This window comes from Cynocephalus volans, chromosome 4 (assembly GCF_027409185.1).
Source record: "Cynocephalus volans isolate mCynVol1 chromosome 4, mCynVol1.pri, whole genome shotgun sequence".
Taxonomy (NCBI): domain Eukaryota; kingdom Metazoa; phylum Chordata; class Mammalia; order Dermoptera; family Cynocephalidae; genus Cynocephalus; species Cynocephalus volans.
In genome coordinates, this window is record NC_084463.1 from 88,884,709 (window position 1) to 88,901,402 (window position 16,694).

Here is a 16,694-nt window from a genome sequence, read left to right on the forward strand (position 1 = left end):
ACATAGGGCCAATGAACCATAACTGACTGAAGAAAGGAATCACCCAGAGACGTGTGAGTCATTGTGAGGGACCTGTGCAAGGCCCACCACACAGAAAGCATTTGTAGTGTAGGAGGGGGGTTGGCCTGCCAGGAGAACATTGGGGTGCAGAATGGGCAGGTCATCTGCCTTCCAGTGGTCACAGGCTCACTCACTGGAGACTGATCAGAGTGACAGAACAGCAGGGAGCACACATTGTTGGAAAGACTCAGTCCCAGGCCAGAATTTCCACACAGCCCAGGTGTATCTGACCTCACAAGATCCAGAAGTCATTAAAAGGCCAACAATTAAAGTCAGATCTACACAAAAAGCCTTCCTCAGAGAATCAGCTGCAAAACAGCAATTTAGAGCAACTACAGAGCTCGAGTGCTGATCCCCACAAGAAATTCCCCCAATTTTGGAATTAACTGAGACCACAGATCAGCAACAAAACTGATATTAACCAGTAAAGGTCTAACACCACCAAAGAACACCTGTAAAAACTAGAAGAGGTGGCAGAAGAGTGGGCAAAACTTTTTTGAGTGATACTACATAGGCACAGGCAAGTAAAGCAAAAATACACAAATGGGACTACATCAAACTGAAAAGCTTCTGCACAGCAAGGAACACTATCAACAAAATAAAGAAACAACAGAATTGGAAAAAGTGTTTGCAAACTACACATCAGACAAGGGGCTAATATCCAGAATATATAAGGAACTCAAACAACTCAACAGCAAAAAAACAAATAACCCAGTTAAAAAATTGGCAAAGGACCAGAATAGACATTTTTCAAAAGAAGACATACAGATGGCACATGCAAAAATGCTCAACATCCTTATCATCAAGGCAATGCAAATTAAAACCACAATGAGATATCCCCTTTCTCCAGTTAGAATGACTATTAACAACAAGACAAAAATAACAAATGCTGGCTGGCGAGGATGTGGACAAAATAGAACCCTCCTACATTGTTGGTGGGAATGTAAATTGTTACAGCCATTGCAGAAAACAGTATGGAGGTCCCTCAAAGAAGTAAAAGTAGATCTATCCTGTGACCCGGCTAACCCACTGCTGGATATATACCCAAAGGAAATGAAATCAGTATGTCAAATAGACACTTACACTCCCATGTTCATCACAGCACTATTCACAATAGCCAAGAGAGGGAATCATCGTAAATGCCCATCAACAAATGAAGGGATTAAAAAAACCTATGGCATATATACACAATGGGACTCTATTCAGCCATAAAAAGGAATAATATCCTATCATTTGCAGCAACATGGATGGAACTGGAAACCATCAATAAGTGAAATAAGTCAGGCACAGAAAGACAAATACCACATGATCTCATCATATGTGGAACCTAAAAAATAAAAGTGGTTCTCATAGAAGTAGAGAGTAGAATAATGCTTACCAGAGGCCAGGAGAGGCGGGCAGGAGAAGTGGTAGACCATGGGGTACAAAATTATGTATCTATCCTAAGTGAATCATCGTGCAGGATATGCAAGTATTGAAACAACACACTGTACCCCACAAATATCTACAAGTAAATGTTAAAACTTAAAAAAAAAAAAAAAAACCTAAAATAAATTAAGCCTTGTAACATATGTGCACATGTACACATGTACAACGTATTTTATTCTCCTGGGGAGAATACTTCACTTCTACTCCCAGCCGTTGTCATTCTCCCGTCTTTGGGGAGAGAACTCTCAATGTTGCTGTGTGCTTCTTTTTCTCGCAGTTAGATAACAAGGTACAAAGCTGGGGTATCACGGAATAAGGCCAGCCAGCAAGCACCTACGTTGGTAGACTGATCAAGCCCTGTCTCTGATGTGACTGACAAAGGTGTTCATACGATGTTCTAAATCACAACAAAAAATGCATGTTCAACAGTCTGTGCAAAACAGTGATTAGGAGCATAGACTTCGGCAGCTCACACACCTGGGTTCACATTCCAGCTCTACAACTTATTAACTATATAATCTTGGGCAGGTCTTCTATGACACAGGAATGCTGTGGAAGGAGAACACTGAAATAGTACATTGGTTCATTCAGCACCTACCACAAGCCTGTCCCATGGTGAGACTAAAGAAATAGTATTAGTATGTTTATTAATTTAAGTCATGAAATATAGACTAACCTACAGAGTATTCATCTGTAAAAGGAAATGAAAATGTCCAGACTACTCAGTAATGACCCAATCAGTCATTCAATGATGTATTTAGTCAACCAGCACTAATTTAGAACAAGCTATTAGTAGGTCATTTAAAGGAGACTGTAAGTATTGACTTCACTTATCACAGGATATAGGTTTTAGAAGAGCCTGGTAGCTAAGTGGCACTAAGTATAGCCTCGGGCAGAGTCATTTATTTGTAGGCATTTGGAGGGGAGGTCGCCCTGCAGGTCTCTGTGAATGTCAACACTGCTTCCTTCAGAGGAGACGATGTCAGTCTGGAACAGCCAAGCCACACTGGCAGGAATTCCAATGACCTTTCTGGAAATTACGAATGGAAAAAAGTGATTTGACTAGGTACATGTAGCCCCTAAATGTATAGATCCCAGAGTTAATCATGTTTATGAAATGAAAATCTTTTTTAAAATGATTCAGATTTATTAAGTGTGAGAATTAGATTCTGTCTCAGGAGGGAATAAAGAAAACAACTCAATGTTGATGATATAAACTAAGCTCTAGTAAGAAGAAAAACTCACATAGTTTCAGGTTCTACATTTCCCTTTCCCTTTCTTTTAATATACATCTTAACAAAAAAATTAAAATTCAGTTCAAAAAGTATTTCTAGTACTTGAACTTTTAACTTTCAGTCCAGTCCACTTTGAGTTTCTCTCATGAATTTTAGATCTGCATTAGGTTACCATCTCCAATTAAAATTTATTGTGTACCTATCCTTAAATTATCCCAACTGTGAATACCAAGGAAGAAGAATGGAATGGATTGAGGATAGAGGTTATTAGAGAGACAAGAATAAATAGGATGAGAAATTCTAAGGCCACCCCTAGACTGCTGTGCCTCTCGGGGGCTCAAAGCTTATGAATCTGCGTGTTCTCCACAGTGTCAGCATCTGGTAAGGGAAGGTCACAGCTGGGTTTAGTGAGTGCCTCAGATGTGCCCACCACTAGCTACATCACACTTAGGGGGTTGCAGTCAATTCTCACGGCAATCTTTTGAAATGGATATTACTATCTTCCTAAGATACACGAGGAAGTTGAGGATCAGAGAAGTTAAGAAATTGTCCAGGATCACACTGCTGGTCAGAACAGAGTCACAGTTTGCATCCAGGAACACCAGCTTTAAGGCTTAATGTCCCTCCTGTATGGCCTGCTGCCTCTCATGAGCAAGTTTGTACCTGAACACTGGAACTCCAGCAAAAATACCATTTGTGCTATTCTGCTGAGCTTCTGGGCCTGCCAGGCACTAAACCAGCCTGCATAATTCCAAATTAATTCTGAAATATGAAGGGGTGTAAAGGAAAGCAGTTCAAATGAAAAGACCACTAGACTGAAACTTTAATAGGTTTGGTCTCTCATTGTATGTCCAGTGCCTGGAACATGGCTGGTACTCAAAACACACTTCTTAAGTGAATGATTATGTAAATGAATTAATGAACCAACAAGTTGAAATAGAACTGAAGATTCAGGTCTCATTTCTATAACTTGCTAGGGCCACAATTTTAGGCAAATCATTGAACTCTCTTAGCCTCAGCTTTTCTATCTGCAAAATGGCTATGACACTTTCACAGCCTACCCCATAGGGCAGTGGTTCTAATGGACAGCAAAGTTTTGAAAACATTATCATAGAAAATAAAACTGCTTTGTAGACTCTGGTAAGGCCAGTAAATGTAAACAGTTGTTACAAACCTAGTCCAAAATAGACTCTGGATTTTACAACTTCCAGCTCCTAGTGTCAAGAAAGAGAGGGAGACTGGTCACTCTGATCTCCTGTGGACCACACAGTCATCTGTCTCCAGGGCAAAATGACCCCTTTCCTGGTTCACCTGGTTAGGTGGCAGAGTTGAGTTAGGCTGTGGAAAATGAGGACTTGGTTAACATCAGGGCTGGAACAGAAGACATGAGCTTGTCTTTGGTCATCTCACATCTGGTTCCAGCACCCCCACCCTCTCCTTCACACGCACTAGGCATGCATGTACAATACCTGTTCTGAGACCCTCCCGAAGTGTGTCTGTTTTATTCCTTCTGGTCATAGTTCACTTTTTGACCCAGTCCTCCCAGGCTGGGCCCATCAAAGTGCTGCTGTGTTGTTGGAGGAAGGAAGCTGCCTCCCTTGTTCTCAGCAGCTCCCCTGCCCATAACCTTCCTCTGCTGCTACCCTGTCAAGGTTCAGCTGAGTTAGAGGGCCATCGGGGTGCCAAGAACAATATTATGTAAAATTTAAATAATAGTCTCTTGGGCAAGAAGGGGTCATGAAGCATTCAGAGTGCCACAGGGAATTTTGCCAAGAGAGTGATTCATAATCTTTCTAGCCATCCACCTCTGTGCCCTTGTTCGGTTAGGACAAAACCCCAGAGTCACCAAGTATTTCAGGAGCAGATTCTTCCACTTCTCTTCCATGATGGTCCTTATCCAGCAATTTTGCACAAACTAGTTTTCCAATAGCGAACCGAGTAGAATAGCCGTTATTCTCACATGGCTTTGAATGACATTTATTAGCCACATGCCCTTGGTGTGTCATTGACTCATCTGAGCCTCAATTTCCTCTTTTATTTATTTATTTATTTTGTCTTTTTGTGACTGGTAAGGGGATCGCAACCCTTGGTGTGGTGTCGCCCGCACCGCGCTCAGTCAGTGAGCACACCGGCCATTCCTATATAGGATCCGAACCCGCAGCGGGAGCGCCAAGCGCTGCACTCTCCCGAGTGCGCCACAGGGCCGGCCCTCAATTTCCTCTTTTATAAAGGTGGTTAATAACACCTGCTCTGTCTAGGATCAAATGACATAAGCCATATGAGAGAATTTTAGAAACAATAAAGCAGTAAAAATGTGCAAGGTATTTTTATCCTTGGCAAAGATATTAGACAAAGCATGTAGCCACTTGTGTAATAAATTTTATTTTTACAAAACACTTGATTAAACAATGTAGAATATAAAAACTGGGGCTGGCTGCTTAGCTCAGTTGGTTAGAGCATGATACTGATAACACCAAGGTCCAGGGTTCGATCCCTGTACTGGCCAACTGCCAAAAAAAAAAAAAAAGGCACTATAAATCCTTTTGTTTTTTAAAAATTAAGATTCTTACAAAACTGTGCTATCTATCCTAAATGAATCACTGTGCACTATATGCATGTATTGAAACAACATACTGTACCCCACAAATATGTACAAGTAAATGCTGAAATATTTAGAATTTTAAAAATGAATAAACATATTTAAAAAGTAAAAATAAAAATAAATAAAAATTAAGATTCTTTTCACTTTCCCAGCAAGTGAAAATTCATTTTGATTAATATGCTGCATTAGGGACAACCTTGTTAACAGCAATACCATGCTGAGTGAGGTTTTAGAAGCTGTGTGCGGATAGCAGTGGAAGCCCCAGCATTCAGCAAAGTACCCAGCACTGAGGAATAAACCTTAGTCAAATGAACGAGTGAATGAATAAACAGGTTGCAGGTCTTCCTTTCTTCCAGGGAGGAAGACATTGTTCAGGAGAGCAGCCTGAGCCTCCAGAAATCCAAAATCAGAGTTGGGAGGTTTCTTGTTCTGATTCAGCAGAGCACCATGAGGACTCGAACAGGTGTATACATCAGTCCCCGGGGCCCTCCTCAGCGTGGCTTTCCTAGCTGTGCAATCTCTTTGGCAATGACCTGGATTAATATGGCCCCAGAGCTGTCTGAGCAACCTTGTTTCTCCACTTTAGTCTTAGGTCTTTTGCTTGAGTCCTGAAGCACAGGTGTGGCCATTGGAGGTTAAAACAGGCTTTAGAATGGGAGCAGGGGATTGGGCAATCCTACCCATGGTGGAATGAGAAGCTTTCCTGGGCTCCACCATGAAGGAATTCCCAGACTCCAAAACTGTAATAAATAGATTTAATTTCTTCATAAATTATCCAGTTTCGGGTATTCTATTATAAGCAACAGAAAACAAACTAATACAGACTGCTTGATCTCTGTCTCCTCTAAAAGGCACCCAAGTCCTCTCAAAGGTGATTGCCAACGGCCCCAGATCTCTTCTTACCTCAGAGAAAAGGGCCAATGAAGCTACATTAATTATTCCTATCATGACTAATAATTTTAATATTTGTATTCCAAATCACTTCCTTGCACATAATCCTTGCTGAATCATCTACATCCCTGTGAAACAGGTATTATCCCATTTCTCAGATGGATAAAACCAAGGCCCAGAGAAGTAAGTAAATTGCTTGCATAATGTGATAAAAGTGTAAGAAAAATTAGCTAAAGTGAAACCTCCATATCTTTGCCACAAGGGATCTGTCCTAGAGACTTGGCACCAACAACCTAGCTCAGGGTGGGGCGACAGCAGGGGGAGTTCACCCAGTGAACACATTTGTCCAAAGGCTCTTATCTCCAATGACTGTTGAATATGTTGGCACAACAGTTATTAAACACAATTTTAAAATGTTAGAGGAAGCTGCATGAAGACCTTGAGACATGTTTCAAAGGCAAAGGGTGATGCCTTTTTACTGGGACTGCTTCCTATGTGCTGAAAGCAGAGGCCTTGTGCACACCTTCCTTGCCTCACCTGAGAAGCAGTAGGCCCCTGCCTAGGCCAGCAGCTGTCAGGGTTGTATACTGCTGGGTTTTCACAGACAGTGGGGTGAACACTCTTGGAATCTCCAGACACCCTCGCTTGGAAGCCTTTTTGAAATGTACCTCCTTTAAATCTTAGAGGCTTATAAAGAGACCATCTGTAGCAGTTGTTTTGTAGATTTTTATTGACCTTTCTATTCTCCCCTTAGCTCTTCTGTCCAGGACTGTACTCATAAGAGCCTTCAATGGCCAGGCTGTAGTCTCTTTCTGTTGCTTTGACTCCCACCAATTTGTCACCCCTTTTCCCCTGGGTGACAGAGCCGCCAAAGATTCCTCAAAGCCCATCTCTTTTGAGCAGTGAGAAGCCTCAAAAAAGGGTTAATCTCCCATAGCCCTCAACAGCAAGGTGTTGCTTCCATTTGGGAAATTAACCACGAGTTGGGGTTCTGTTCCTGCATTTATTCACCAGACCAAGAAGTTATAGGAAGAGACATAAGTGGGGTTTTGCTAAGTACAGGTTAGCAAGTTTAACAATAGAAGCTGGTAACATTCAGTAGGTCAAGCAAGGTGACCTTCTGTAATACAATTTGCAACAAAGGCTTGATTTTAGCAAACATTCTCTTCTTAAGGCAATTTCCCAGGATTTTTACATATCAATCAGTAACTTGTCTGTCTCTGAGCCAGCAACCTTGCTGTGTTACAATTCTTATCTTACAACAGAGACTCAATAGCCTGAGGAAAACTTCCTGTCCTTTGCAAGGTCAAGGTCAATATTTGAAACTGCAAGGCTTTGGAACACCAGGCCCTGTGAAGTACATTTGCTTTATGAACCCTCTACATCTTTCAGAGCTTTTCTATCAGACTTGGTGTTTGCTGGGAGCCACAAAGCCCCATTGTGAGATGCTCCAATTGCTTCCACTACTTGCAGAACATGACCCATAGGTTTTATTTGCATTTATTTTACATTCACTTGTTCTTTTTAAAGTTGTTTCCTCGTGTTTATTTTTAAATCACTCACTGTGAAAGACATGCTGCCCCGTCCGAAGTTTCCACACGACCTCCCACCATTATACTATCCTTCTCTGTGGAGCTGGGCTGGCCAGTACAAGGATCCCAAATTCCTTTGAAGGTCTCTCTTGCCTGCTGCAGTGTGGGTACAACTGCTTGACCTTGAGGCTCTTCCCTACCATTAAATTCATCTCTAACCCCTTTATACCCAGCTCTCCCCTGCCTGCTCCACACAACCAGGCATCACCCCTGCACTGAGGTAGATCGAAGTGTCTCCACCGCACAGCAAGAGCCAGGGTTCTGATTGCTCAGTTTCTGCACTGTCCACTAGACCAGGCTGAAAGTGATCCCCAATGTGGGAAGGATCTGCACTGTCCAGTACAGTTTATGTCTCTTTATATGTAAACTAATTAAAACTAATGGAAATAAAAAGTTTAGTTTCTCAGTTGTACTGGCCACATTTCAAGTGCTCAATAGGCTACCGCACTGGACAAAGCAAATATAGAATGTTTTTCTCATCACAGCGCTGAGCAGACTAATGTGCTGATGTAGTAGTGAGGGCAGGCTGCTATTAACTTGCTATAGAAATGGTTCACCTGGAGCCTATAGAGAGCTGGAATCTTCTAAGTCTTTCACCTCTGGTTCCCCAGGCTCTAAAATAGCACCTAGCACATAGGAGATACTTAATAATTTTTTGTTGAGAGAATGAATGAATCCATCCATCCATGTGTTTATTAAGTGCTTACCCTGTACCAATTACTGTGCTAAGCAAGAGGGGCACACGGTTCATTTAGACATAGTTCCTGCCCTCAAGGAACTCACTATCTTGCAGGGAAAAGAGACAGAAAGGGAAATAAATACCAAAGAATGCAATTGCTAAATTGCTTATAGTCCCAGTGAGATTTGAAACTGCAGTAGTTGCAGCCTTTTTTTTTAACTTGTTGAAACATGCTCGAATTTACAAAGAGATTTCAACATCCATGTTCCCTTTTGACACAACAACCCAGTGAAGGCAGCAGACTCAGAGAGGTGAAGTAATTTCTCCAGGATCACAGAGCCGGCGGGGGACCTGAATGTAGAACTTTGTCTTCCAGTTCCCTTCCCACTCACCCACACTGGCTGTGTGAGTTCAGCATCTCTATGTCCTGGCCAAAATCCCATGGAAGGAGAATTGGATGGTATCTCCCGACTAGAACAAGAACTTCTGTGTATGTCAAAGGTGGAAGGTCACAGGCAGCCTCCACACACAGGCATCCTGTGGCACCAGAGTCCAATCTTTGAGCCCAAGGCTGGTTTAGGGTTGGTTCTGGGCAGTAATGGGCAGTGTATCCTTTGCTTTCTTCTCAGGAATTTATGATGTGTTTCTGGATCTGTAATTTTGCACCTGGTCACAGAAACACGTCTGGGAGGAATGCCATTCTCAGGTCTGTGTCTGTGGAGACTCCCGATGCTTGCATTTCTGAGACCCCAATATATCCATCCCAGAAGTGTGCTCAGGGGCCCTCATAAACTGGGGGTTCAATGAGAGAGCAACAGCCTCAGGAATCACGCTTCCTGTCTCCACCCAGAATCCACGTCACCCTAACTCATAGAAATCCTGAGCAGAGTCGAGACGTAATATGCAAAAGGAGGAGGACGTGCCTTCCCGTCCCCTAATAGCTAATCAGCGTTAACTCTACAGTCTCAGAGCCGTTTGCCCACAGCTCTGTCCTGGCTATGGCTACTCTCTGTGCTGTTGTGGTTGATTGGTGGAAGAAGCTGGTTTTAGCATAAGCAGTAAGCTCAGAGGGTGACGTGATGTGTGAAACAGAAAACCTCTACTGCTACACGTGTCTGCTAATCCTTCCTTCCAGTAATGAAGCTGGTCACAAGAAGCACAGCTATGTGTGTGCCATGGGCCAAGCGCATAAACTCAGAGGTACAGGCACATCTGTTTGCACATGGGCTGACTGACAAGATACAAATACAGAGGAACAATCAGCCAAAGCTGAAATCATTAAGACACCTGCCTCTATACATAGAAGCAGAATGATCACATCCTAATAAAATAATTTAAAAAGTCAACTCAATCAACAACTTTTTAAATCTGTTAAGTCTCAGGAGCTGTTGATTAGCTCAGAGGGAAGAGTATGAACTTTGGAAACGTTTGGGCCAGCGTTCTACTCCTGTTTTTTCCACTGACTCACTGTGTGACCTCGTGCAAGTTATTTACCCCTCTGGCCTCAATTTCCTAATCCACAAAATGGGAATACTAATCCTGATGCCTTCCTACCAGGGTTACTGTGAGGATTAGATGAGATGACAGGTATAAAGTATCTGTCTCAGTGCCTGATCCAGCCTAATGGGTGCTCAGTAAAAGAACTTCGTTGCTGTTATTATAGATGATAATAGTATCATGCTACAACCTTGTGCTGGCTTCATCAAGGTGTCTGCTTCCCCGAGTTTATTATCTGGTAATTAACGCTCAAGAAATCAAACAGAAGACACACTGCATGTGCTCAACTGTGTGACACCGACTCAGAGGACTGGGAGAGCTGTGTGACGTGGGGGAGGCACGGAAGCCCTGGTGGGGAGGGGCTTGACTGTGGATTGGAAGATGAAGGAGGGAAGTGGTCAGTGTGGTGGCCAGGGCCGTGGTGTGAGTGAAGGCATGACAGCCAAAATGAGTGTGCCTGGTGGGCGTGGGGAGAATGCCTTGCCTGAGTCCAAGTTACATGTTGCCGTGGTGACATCCCTTCAGCCCCTGTCTTCTAGCTCCTTCTGCCAGACTAGCTCCTGCCCATCCTGCAGGGCTCATCTCCAGTATCTGCTACGAGCTCTCTGGTGCCACCCTACCCCTTAAACTAAATAATAACAGTAATAATAGTAATAAAACACCAGAGAACAGCTGGTGTTCACTGAGCACTTCCTATATGTCAGTTTCTGTCTTAAACATTTCACATGCATTATTTCATTTAATCCCACGACACATGGAACAGGCAGCACTCTGTTTTATAGGTGGGAGAAATTACTTGCCCAAGGTGGAGGCCCAGGATTGCTATTACGTGTTAACCCACGTGTCTCTCTAGTAGACTCATGAGGTCAGTGACTAGGGCCTGTTTTTTTAGTAATCCCCAGAGCCTATCACAGCAGGCCTGGTTCGAAGTAGGAACTCATGGGTGCTTGCGGAATGAGTGAGAAGAGATTGTCAGGTACACAGCAGGACACTAGGCAGATTACCAAGCAGGACTGGGAAGGAAATTGACCCCTGGAAAAACCCAGTCATGAGGAATAGGGCACTGGGAAGCCTGGGTCTCTGAAGAGCAAGAGGCTGGGACAGGCACAACCTGACAGGCCTGCTGCCTTTGAGCCCTGCCATGTCATGCTGGGATCTATTCAAATGTCCTCTCTCTGATGCCAGTAAGTTTTGTCCTGGGAATTTGGGCAGAGCTGAGCCCACAGGTAGTGTCCAGTGGCTGGGCTGGAGGGAGGATGATGAAATATGGAAAGTCAAGGGTGACAGTTAAAAGATCAAACCTGGTACAACAAGGCACTGACCAGTCAAAACAGTCCCAGGCCTTTCATGCTAGAGCAGGGTCTTGAGGGCTCTACTTTGCCAGGTATAAACCCATTGGTTGTTGGATCTTTGGGAGGTCAAAAGCTTCCCCAGGAGAAGCCAGAGCAGATGGGGAGGTGCACTGAGGAGGGTGGTCTGAGCAATGTCTCTGTAACAACTGACACATTTCAAACTATAACAACTGGCAGGTCCCTACCAGTATGACCTAGCTGAATACCACAAGGGGATGAGGTTTATATGTAACTATGAGAGTCAGCCATTTTTAAAAAGGCACTTGCCCTATTTTAAGGGTTTTGTTAAAACTAGAGAATATAATCTGTAACTCTATTTACTAGGCATACAGAAACTGTAATTCCTCAATGTGGTAAGAATGAATAAGGACCCCACTGTCAGCCCCTCCCTGTTGTACATTCCCTACTCTTACGTTAGGACTCCTGGTATAGCTAATGGGAACTGTGACTTTTTGACATACAGACCAAGAGCCAAAGTGCCAATTAGCAAAGTTTATTTCTTTTGTAGAGAAATACAAGTTCTAATACTTTTTGCCTCCTCCCTAGTGAATCATCTTGTGCCTATCTTATTTTGGAGGCCCTGGTACACCTAAAGGGCCTGCATTTTGGTTTTGCAAATTTGTAAATGTGAGATTGCCTTAACATTAGCTTCAGGATGAAAAGAAGCTTCTAGAAGTAATTACTTTAAATCCTTGAAATTACTAGTTGCTAAATAATCATACTTTTTCCTCAAATACAAAAGAAGTTGATGGCACTCAGCCAAGAGAAACACTTAGCCTTGTAGAGAGAAGTGGAATGTTGTTAAAAGCCACAGTGGTCATGAACAAAGATGATGTCATAATTAAATGCCTGGGCCTCTTTGCAATCCCCGGGGCTGGGCAGAGGTGATCACAGTTTACCAAGACAGCAAACAGTCACCTACCTAATGGTGTTTGGTGAAAGTGCCCAGTCTCCAGAGCAAGGTGATTTCCTGCAAAAGAATCTAGGACCCCAGTGTTGCTCCCTGCTTGCAAATCTGGTGGCCAACACAGGGATTTATGAACAGGGGACTTTGGGCTTTGATGAAGAAAAAGTTTGGAACTTTATGTATGGTGTACTTTCAGAAGTCTCTGATAGTCATACTTTCAAGCATAGTAGAGCCTATCTTAAGCAGTTCTTCTAGGAGGAGGAACAATTCTTCAAGATTTTCATAAATTGAGTTGTCATTATTACTTTATAAAAGCACAAGAGGAGCCCAGTATTAGATGTTCCTAAGTTACAAAACAAAGACAAAGACGAAATAAGGAGTAGCCAAGGAGTCTAACTTTCATTCACTTTTTTTCCTCTCTTTCTCTTCCATCCCCACCCCCTCACATTTTCTGAGGTCCATCTCACCAAGGTTCTGGGAGGATGTATACTGCAGTGGCAAGAATGCAACCCATGATCAAATCTTGGTCTGTCAATTACCTCTAGTCAAAGAAAATCGTCAGGAAGAAAATTATCACGCCACATGCACTAATGGAAGATAAGGTGCGTCCTGGTTTAAGAAGCGATACCGTAGGAAGTAGCAGCTGTGCAACTTAAGAGCATTACATTACGTCTCCTGCTTAGCCTTCTCATCTGTGAAGTGGAGGTTGTAAAACCTCCCTCCAATGTGGTTGTAAGGAAAGTGCAGAGCAAGATGGGATATTCACTAAAGCCCCTTCCTTAGAGGTGATGATAGCAACAGCTCTAAGGTGTGGATGACCAATAGATGGCTTTGAATCTCCCTGTGCTTATTAACTCCCTATAGAAGAGCTTGTAATAGTTATAGATGAGATATTTTTTAGCTGGTGGAAGAATGCAGAAAGTTCTGATGCTTGGTATCTTTGCAAGCTTCCCCTTCCCCAAGGGAATCTGGGAGAATGAGATGCCAGCAGCATAACTGAGGTCCCACACAGCCTTCACTTTGCAGAGGAACCTTGCATTGTTTGGGACTCATTACAAATAGTGGGCTTAACTGGAGTTGCCCCAGTTATCCTCAGCCTTGAATACAACAGGGGCCATATTAACGGAATTAATTTATGAAAAACTGTTCTCAGCCCTCTGTACAACCACCCTTCAGGATTCTGGTCCCTTCCGTAATGTCTGCTATGCATGGAGCCTCTCTGGGGCTCACTGCTGCCAGGGCCCTCCATGAGAAACTTGAGAAAGTCTCTCCAGGAGCTCCTAAACAGTGCCAGGGCAGGGCTCGCTTCACCAGGGCCATCCTAAAGTCAAAAGGAAAGGCCTCTGTCTTTTGCCATGGGCAGCACCTTATCATCTTGGCATGTAAGTAGGGCAGCTTGTGTCCCTATGCCTCCCAGTGTCCCTTATTAGGACACTGCAATTTCTGCAAGTTCCTGCAACTTATGCCAGCAAACTCTGTCTCCATGGGGCTGTTAAAAAAACAAAATTACAACAAATTTAGTTGAACTTATCAATTGGTTTTACTGAGATTCTAGAATTGGGCAACACATTATTCCATAAAATAGAACGAGTGTTCCAATGAGCTGAGCAGAGGAGTTTGGTTTTATAGACAGAAAAAAGCTAAAGAAAGCAGAAACAAAGAACAAAAGTGGATTTCTCATTTCAAAGTTACTTTCCTTGTTAGGTAGGGACAGGAAGACAGAACAATAGAAAAATAACATCAGGTTAATTCAAGCTATCTCCTATGTGTAAAGATTAAAGCAGAGGGAACTTCATTATCATACATATTGTAGATTAAAACTGGCCTGTTAGGGGAAATTTGGCTGTTATCTTCTCCTGACTTCTCCAAAGGTCAGACCACAGCCTAAGTGACATGGAACTCAGCAGGGGTGACTCCATTTTGATTTTTAGTCTGATCTTATAGGACCTAATGCAGGAACTTAGTCCAAAACAATGGCCTCCTATAACAGGGATTAACTGTGAACCAGGCCAGGGAGCAGATTCTGTGACATCCTACATACTCCCCATCTCTCTCTGCCAGTGCCCAAACTGGAAAATGCTGTTCTTTGAAAGACACTGCTAAGAAAATGAAAAGACAATCCACAGACTAGGAAAAATGTTTACAAAACACATATTCAATAAAGGGCTTGTATCTAAAACATGCAACGAACTCCTTTTGTAAAAAAAAAAGTTTTATTGAGATGTAATTCATATAGCATACAATTCACCCATTTAAGGTTGTATAATTCAGTGGTTTGGGGTATATTACATTATTAATTTTTTAAAGTTGTGGTAAAATAAATATAACATAAAATTTGTCATCTTAACCATTTTTAAGTGTACAATTACTGGCATTAAGTACATTCACAATGTTGTGCAACCATCACCACTAGCCGTTTCCAAAATTTTTTCTCACCCCAAACAGAAACTGTAACCATTAAACAATAACTCATCATTCCCTGTCCCCCAAGCCCCTGGAAACCTCTAATCTACTTTCTGTCTCTACGAATTTGCCTATTTTAGATATTTCATTTAAGTGTAATCAAACAATATTTGTCCTTTTGTGTCTGGTTTATTTCCCTTAGCACAATGTTTTCAAGATTCATCCATGTAATATCATTTCTTTTTATGGCTAAGAAAATTTTCATTGCATGTATGTGCATTTTGTTTAACCATTCAGATGTTGGTGGAAATCTGGGTTATTTCCACCTTTGAACTATTGTGACTAATGCTGCAATGAACATTGGTGTACAAGTGACACTGAAGGAGAGGGTCTGGGGAGTCGCACCAGCCCACCTCAACCCACTGTCCTCTTATCAGGTTCTTCACTCCAGCACAGGAAAGAATTCAAAAGCAGAAAAGCAGAAAATGAGAGCAGGTTTAAGGTCACAGATAAGAGATACAGACTTCACAGAGAAAGTGTGGCCTAGCTCCAGACACTGAGCAGAGCACACACCAAGTTTAATACAAAAATAAGAAATACACATTCACAGACAGAGTGTAGGCTGGATCCAGAGTGAACAGCAGCCTGCTAAAGGCAAGTTTGATACAAAAAGAAAGAAATACACTCTCTGGGCTGGCCCCAGAGAGAGTGAACAATCCCGCCTCTTTTATAGTTTTGCTATCCAATACATATTCAAGTATCTAATGAATATTCAACTAAGGGGGTGGCTCCCTGTTATGTAACATAACATGTTATGATTCTTGCACATGCTCAGTCCATCTCCTTTTAGGTCATGTTCATTGGTCAAATTCTGCCACATGAACCAGACATATTCAAGAATATTTTATGCTCTTTAGAGCCTCCAGTGGAAAATCATTCAAAGGATAAATTCCACTTTATTGAGCACGCTCAGCTATTACGTTTCTATAACCCTTTCTACTGAGCATACCCAGCCACTGGATTCGCATAAATCAGCCCCCTGAGGTATCAATTTCCAGTGTTGGTGCTGAAAATAGGTCCAATAAACAGCAGTAACTCTCCCCTAGAGAAGAGCCTGGAAGAGGGGCTTGAGACCTTGGGAAGTGGCTTAAAACCCAGAGGTGGGAAACCTGAAAACTGAATGCATGGAAATGGATCACCTCTATCTCACTGTTCAAGTCCCTGCTTTCAGTTCCTTTGGGCATGCACCTACTAGTAGAATTCCTGGGTCATATGGTAATTCTATATTTAGCTTTTTGGGGAGCTGCTAAACTTTTTTGTACAGGCTGTAACATTTCACATTCCTACCAGCAATGTTGAAGGGTTTCAATTTGTGTATGTCTTCAATAACACTTGTTTTCTGGGTTTTATTTTTTTATTTCTTTCTTTAATTACAGCCATTCTATTGGCTGAAAGTGGTATCTCATGACGGTTTTGATTTGCATTTCCTTAGTGACTAATGTTGTTAAGCATCTTTTCACATGCTATTGGTCATTTGCATATCTTCTCTGGAGAAATGTATATTCAAGTCCTTTGCCCAGTTTTTAATTGGGTTGTATTTCTTTTTGTTGAGTGTGTTGTAGTTCTTTCTATACTCTGGATATTAAACCACTATTAGATATATGATTTCCAGATATTTTCTCCCATTCTTAAGATTGTCTTTCACTTTCCTGGTAGTGTCCTTTGATGCACAAGTTTTTAATTTTCATGAAGTCCAATTAATCTAGCTTTTCTTTTGTTGCTTATGTGTGTTATCTAAGAATCTATTACCAAATCCAAGGTCATAAAGATTTATCCCTATGTTTTCTTCTAAGAGTTTTAAGGTTTTCAATCTTATATTTAGGTTGTTGATCCATTTTGAGTTAATACTTGTATAGGATGTGAGGAAGGGATCCAACTTCATTCTTTTGCATGTGGAAATCCAGTTGTCCCCACACCATCTCTTGAAGAGACTATTCTTCCCCCACTGAATGGACTTGGTATTGTTGTCAAAAATCAGTTTGCCAATG

General features: G+C 42.2%; 1 protein-coding gene across 3 annotated transcripts in view; it reads left to right on the plus strand.

Moving 5' to 3' along the window:
* Window positions 1-16,694, plus strand: part of ME3 (malic enzyme 3) — a 184,156-nt gene that overhangs the window by 67,036 nt on the left and 100,426 nt on the right. Inside the window, exon 1 of one of the 3 annotated variants that reach the window (XM_063093199.1) lies at window positions 12,819-12,845. The exons of the other annotated variants lie outside the window; for them this stretch is intronic. Coding sequence (XP_062949269.1) covers window positions 12,834-12,845 — 12 coding nt within the window. The 5' untranslated portion in view covers window positions 12,819-12,833. Of the gene's footprint in view, window positions 1-12,818; window positions 12,846-16,694 lie in introns of those variants that run through there. 3 annotated transcript variants of the gene reach the window in all.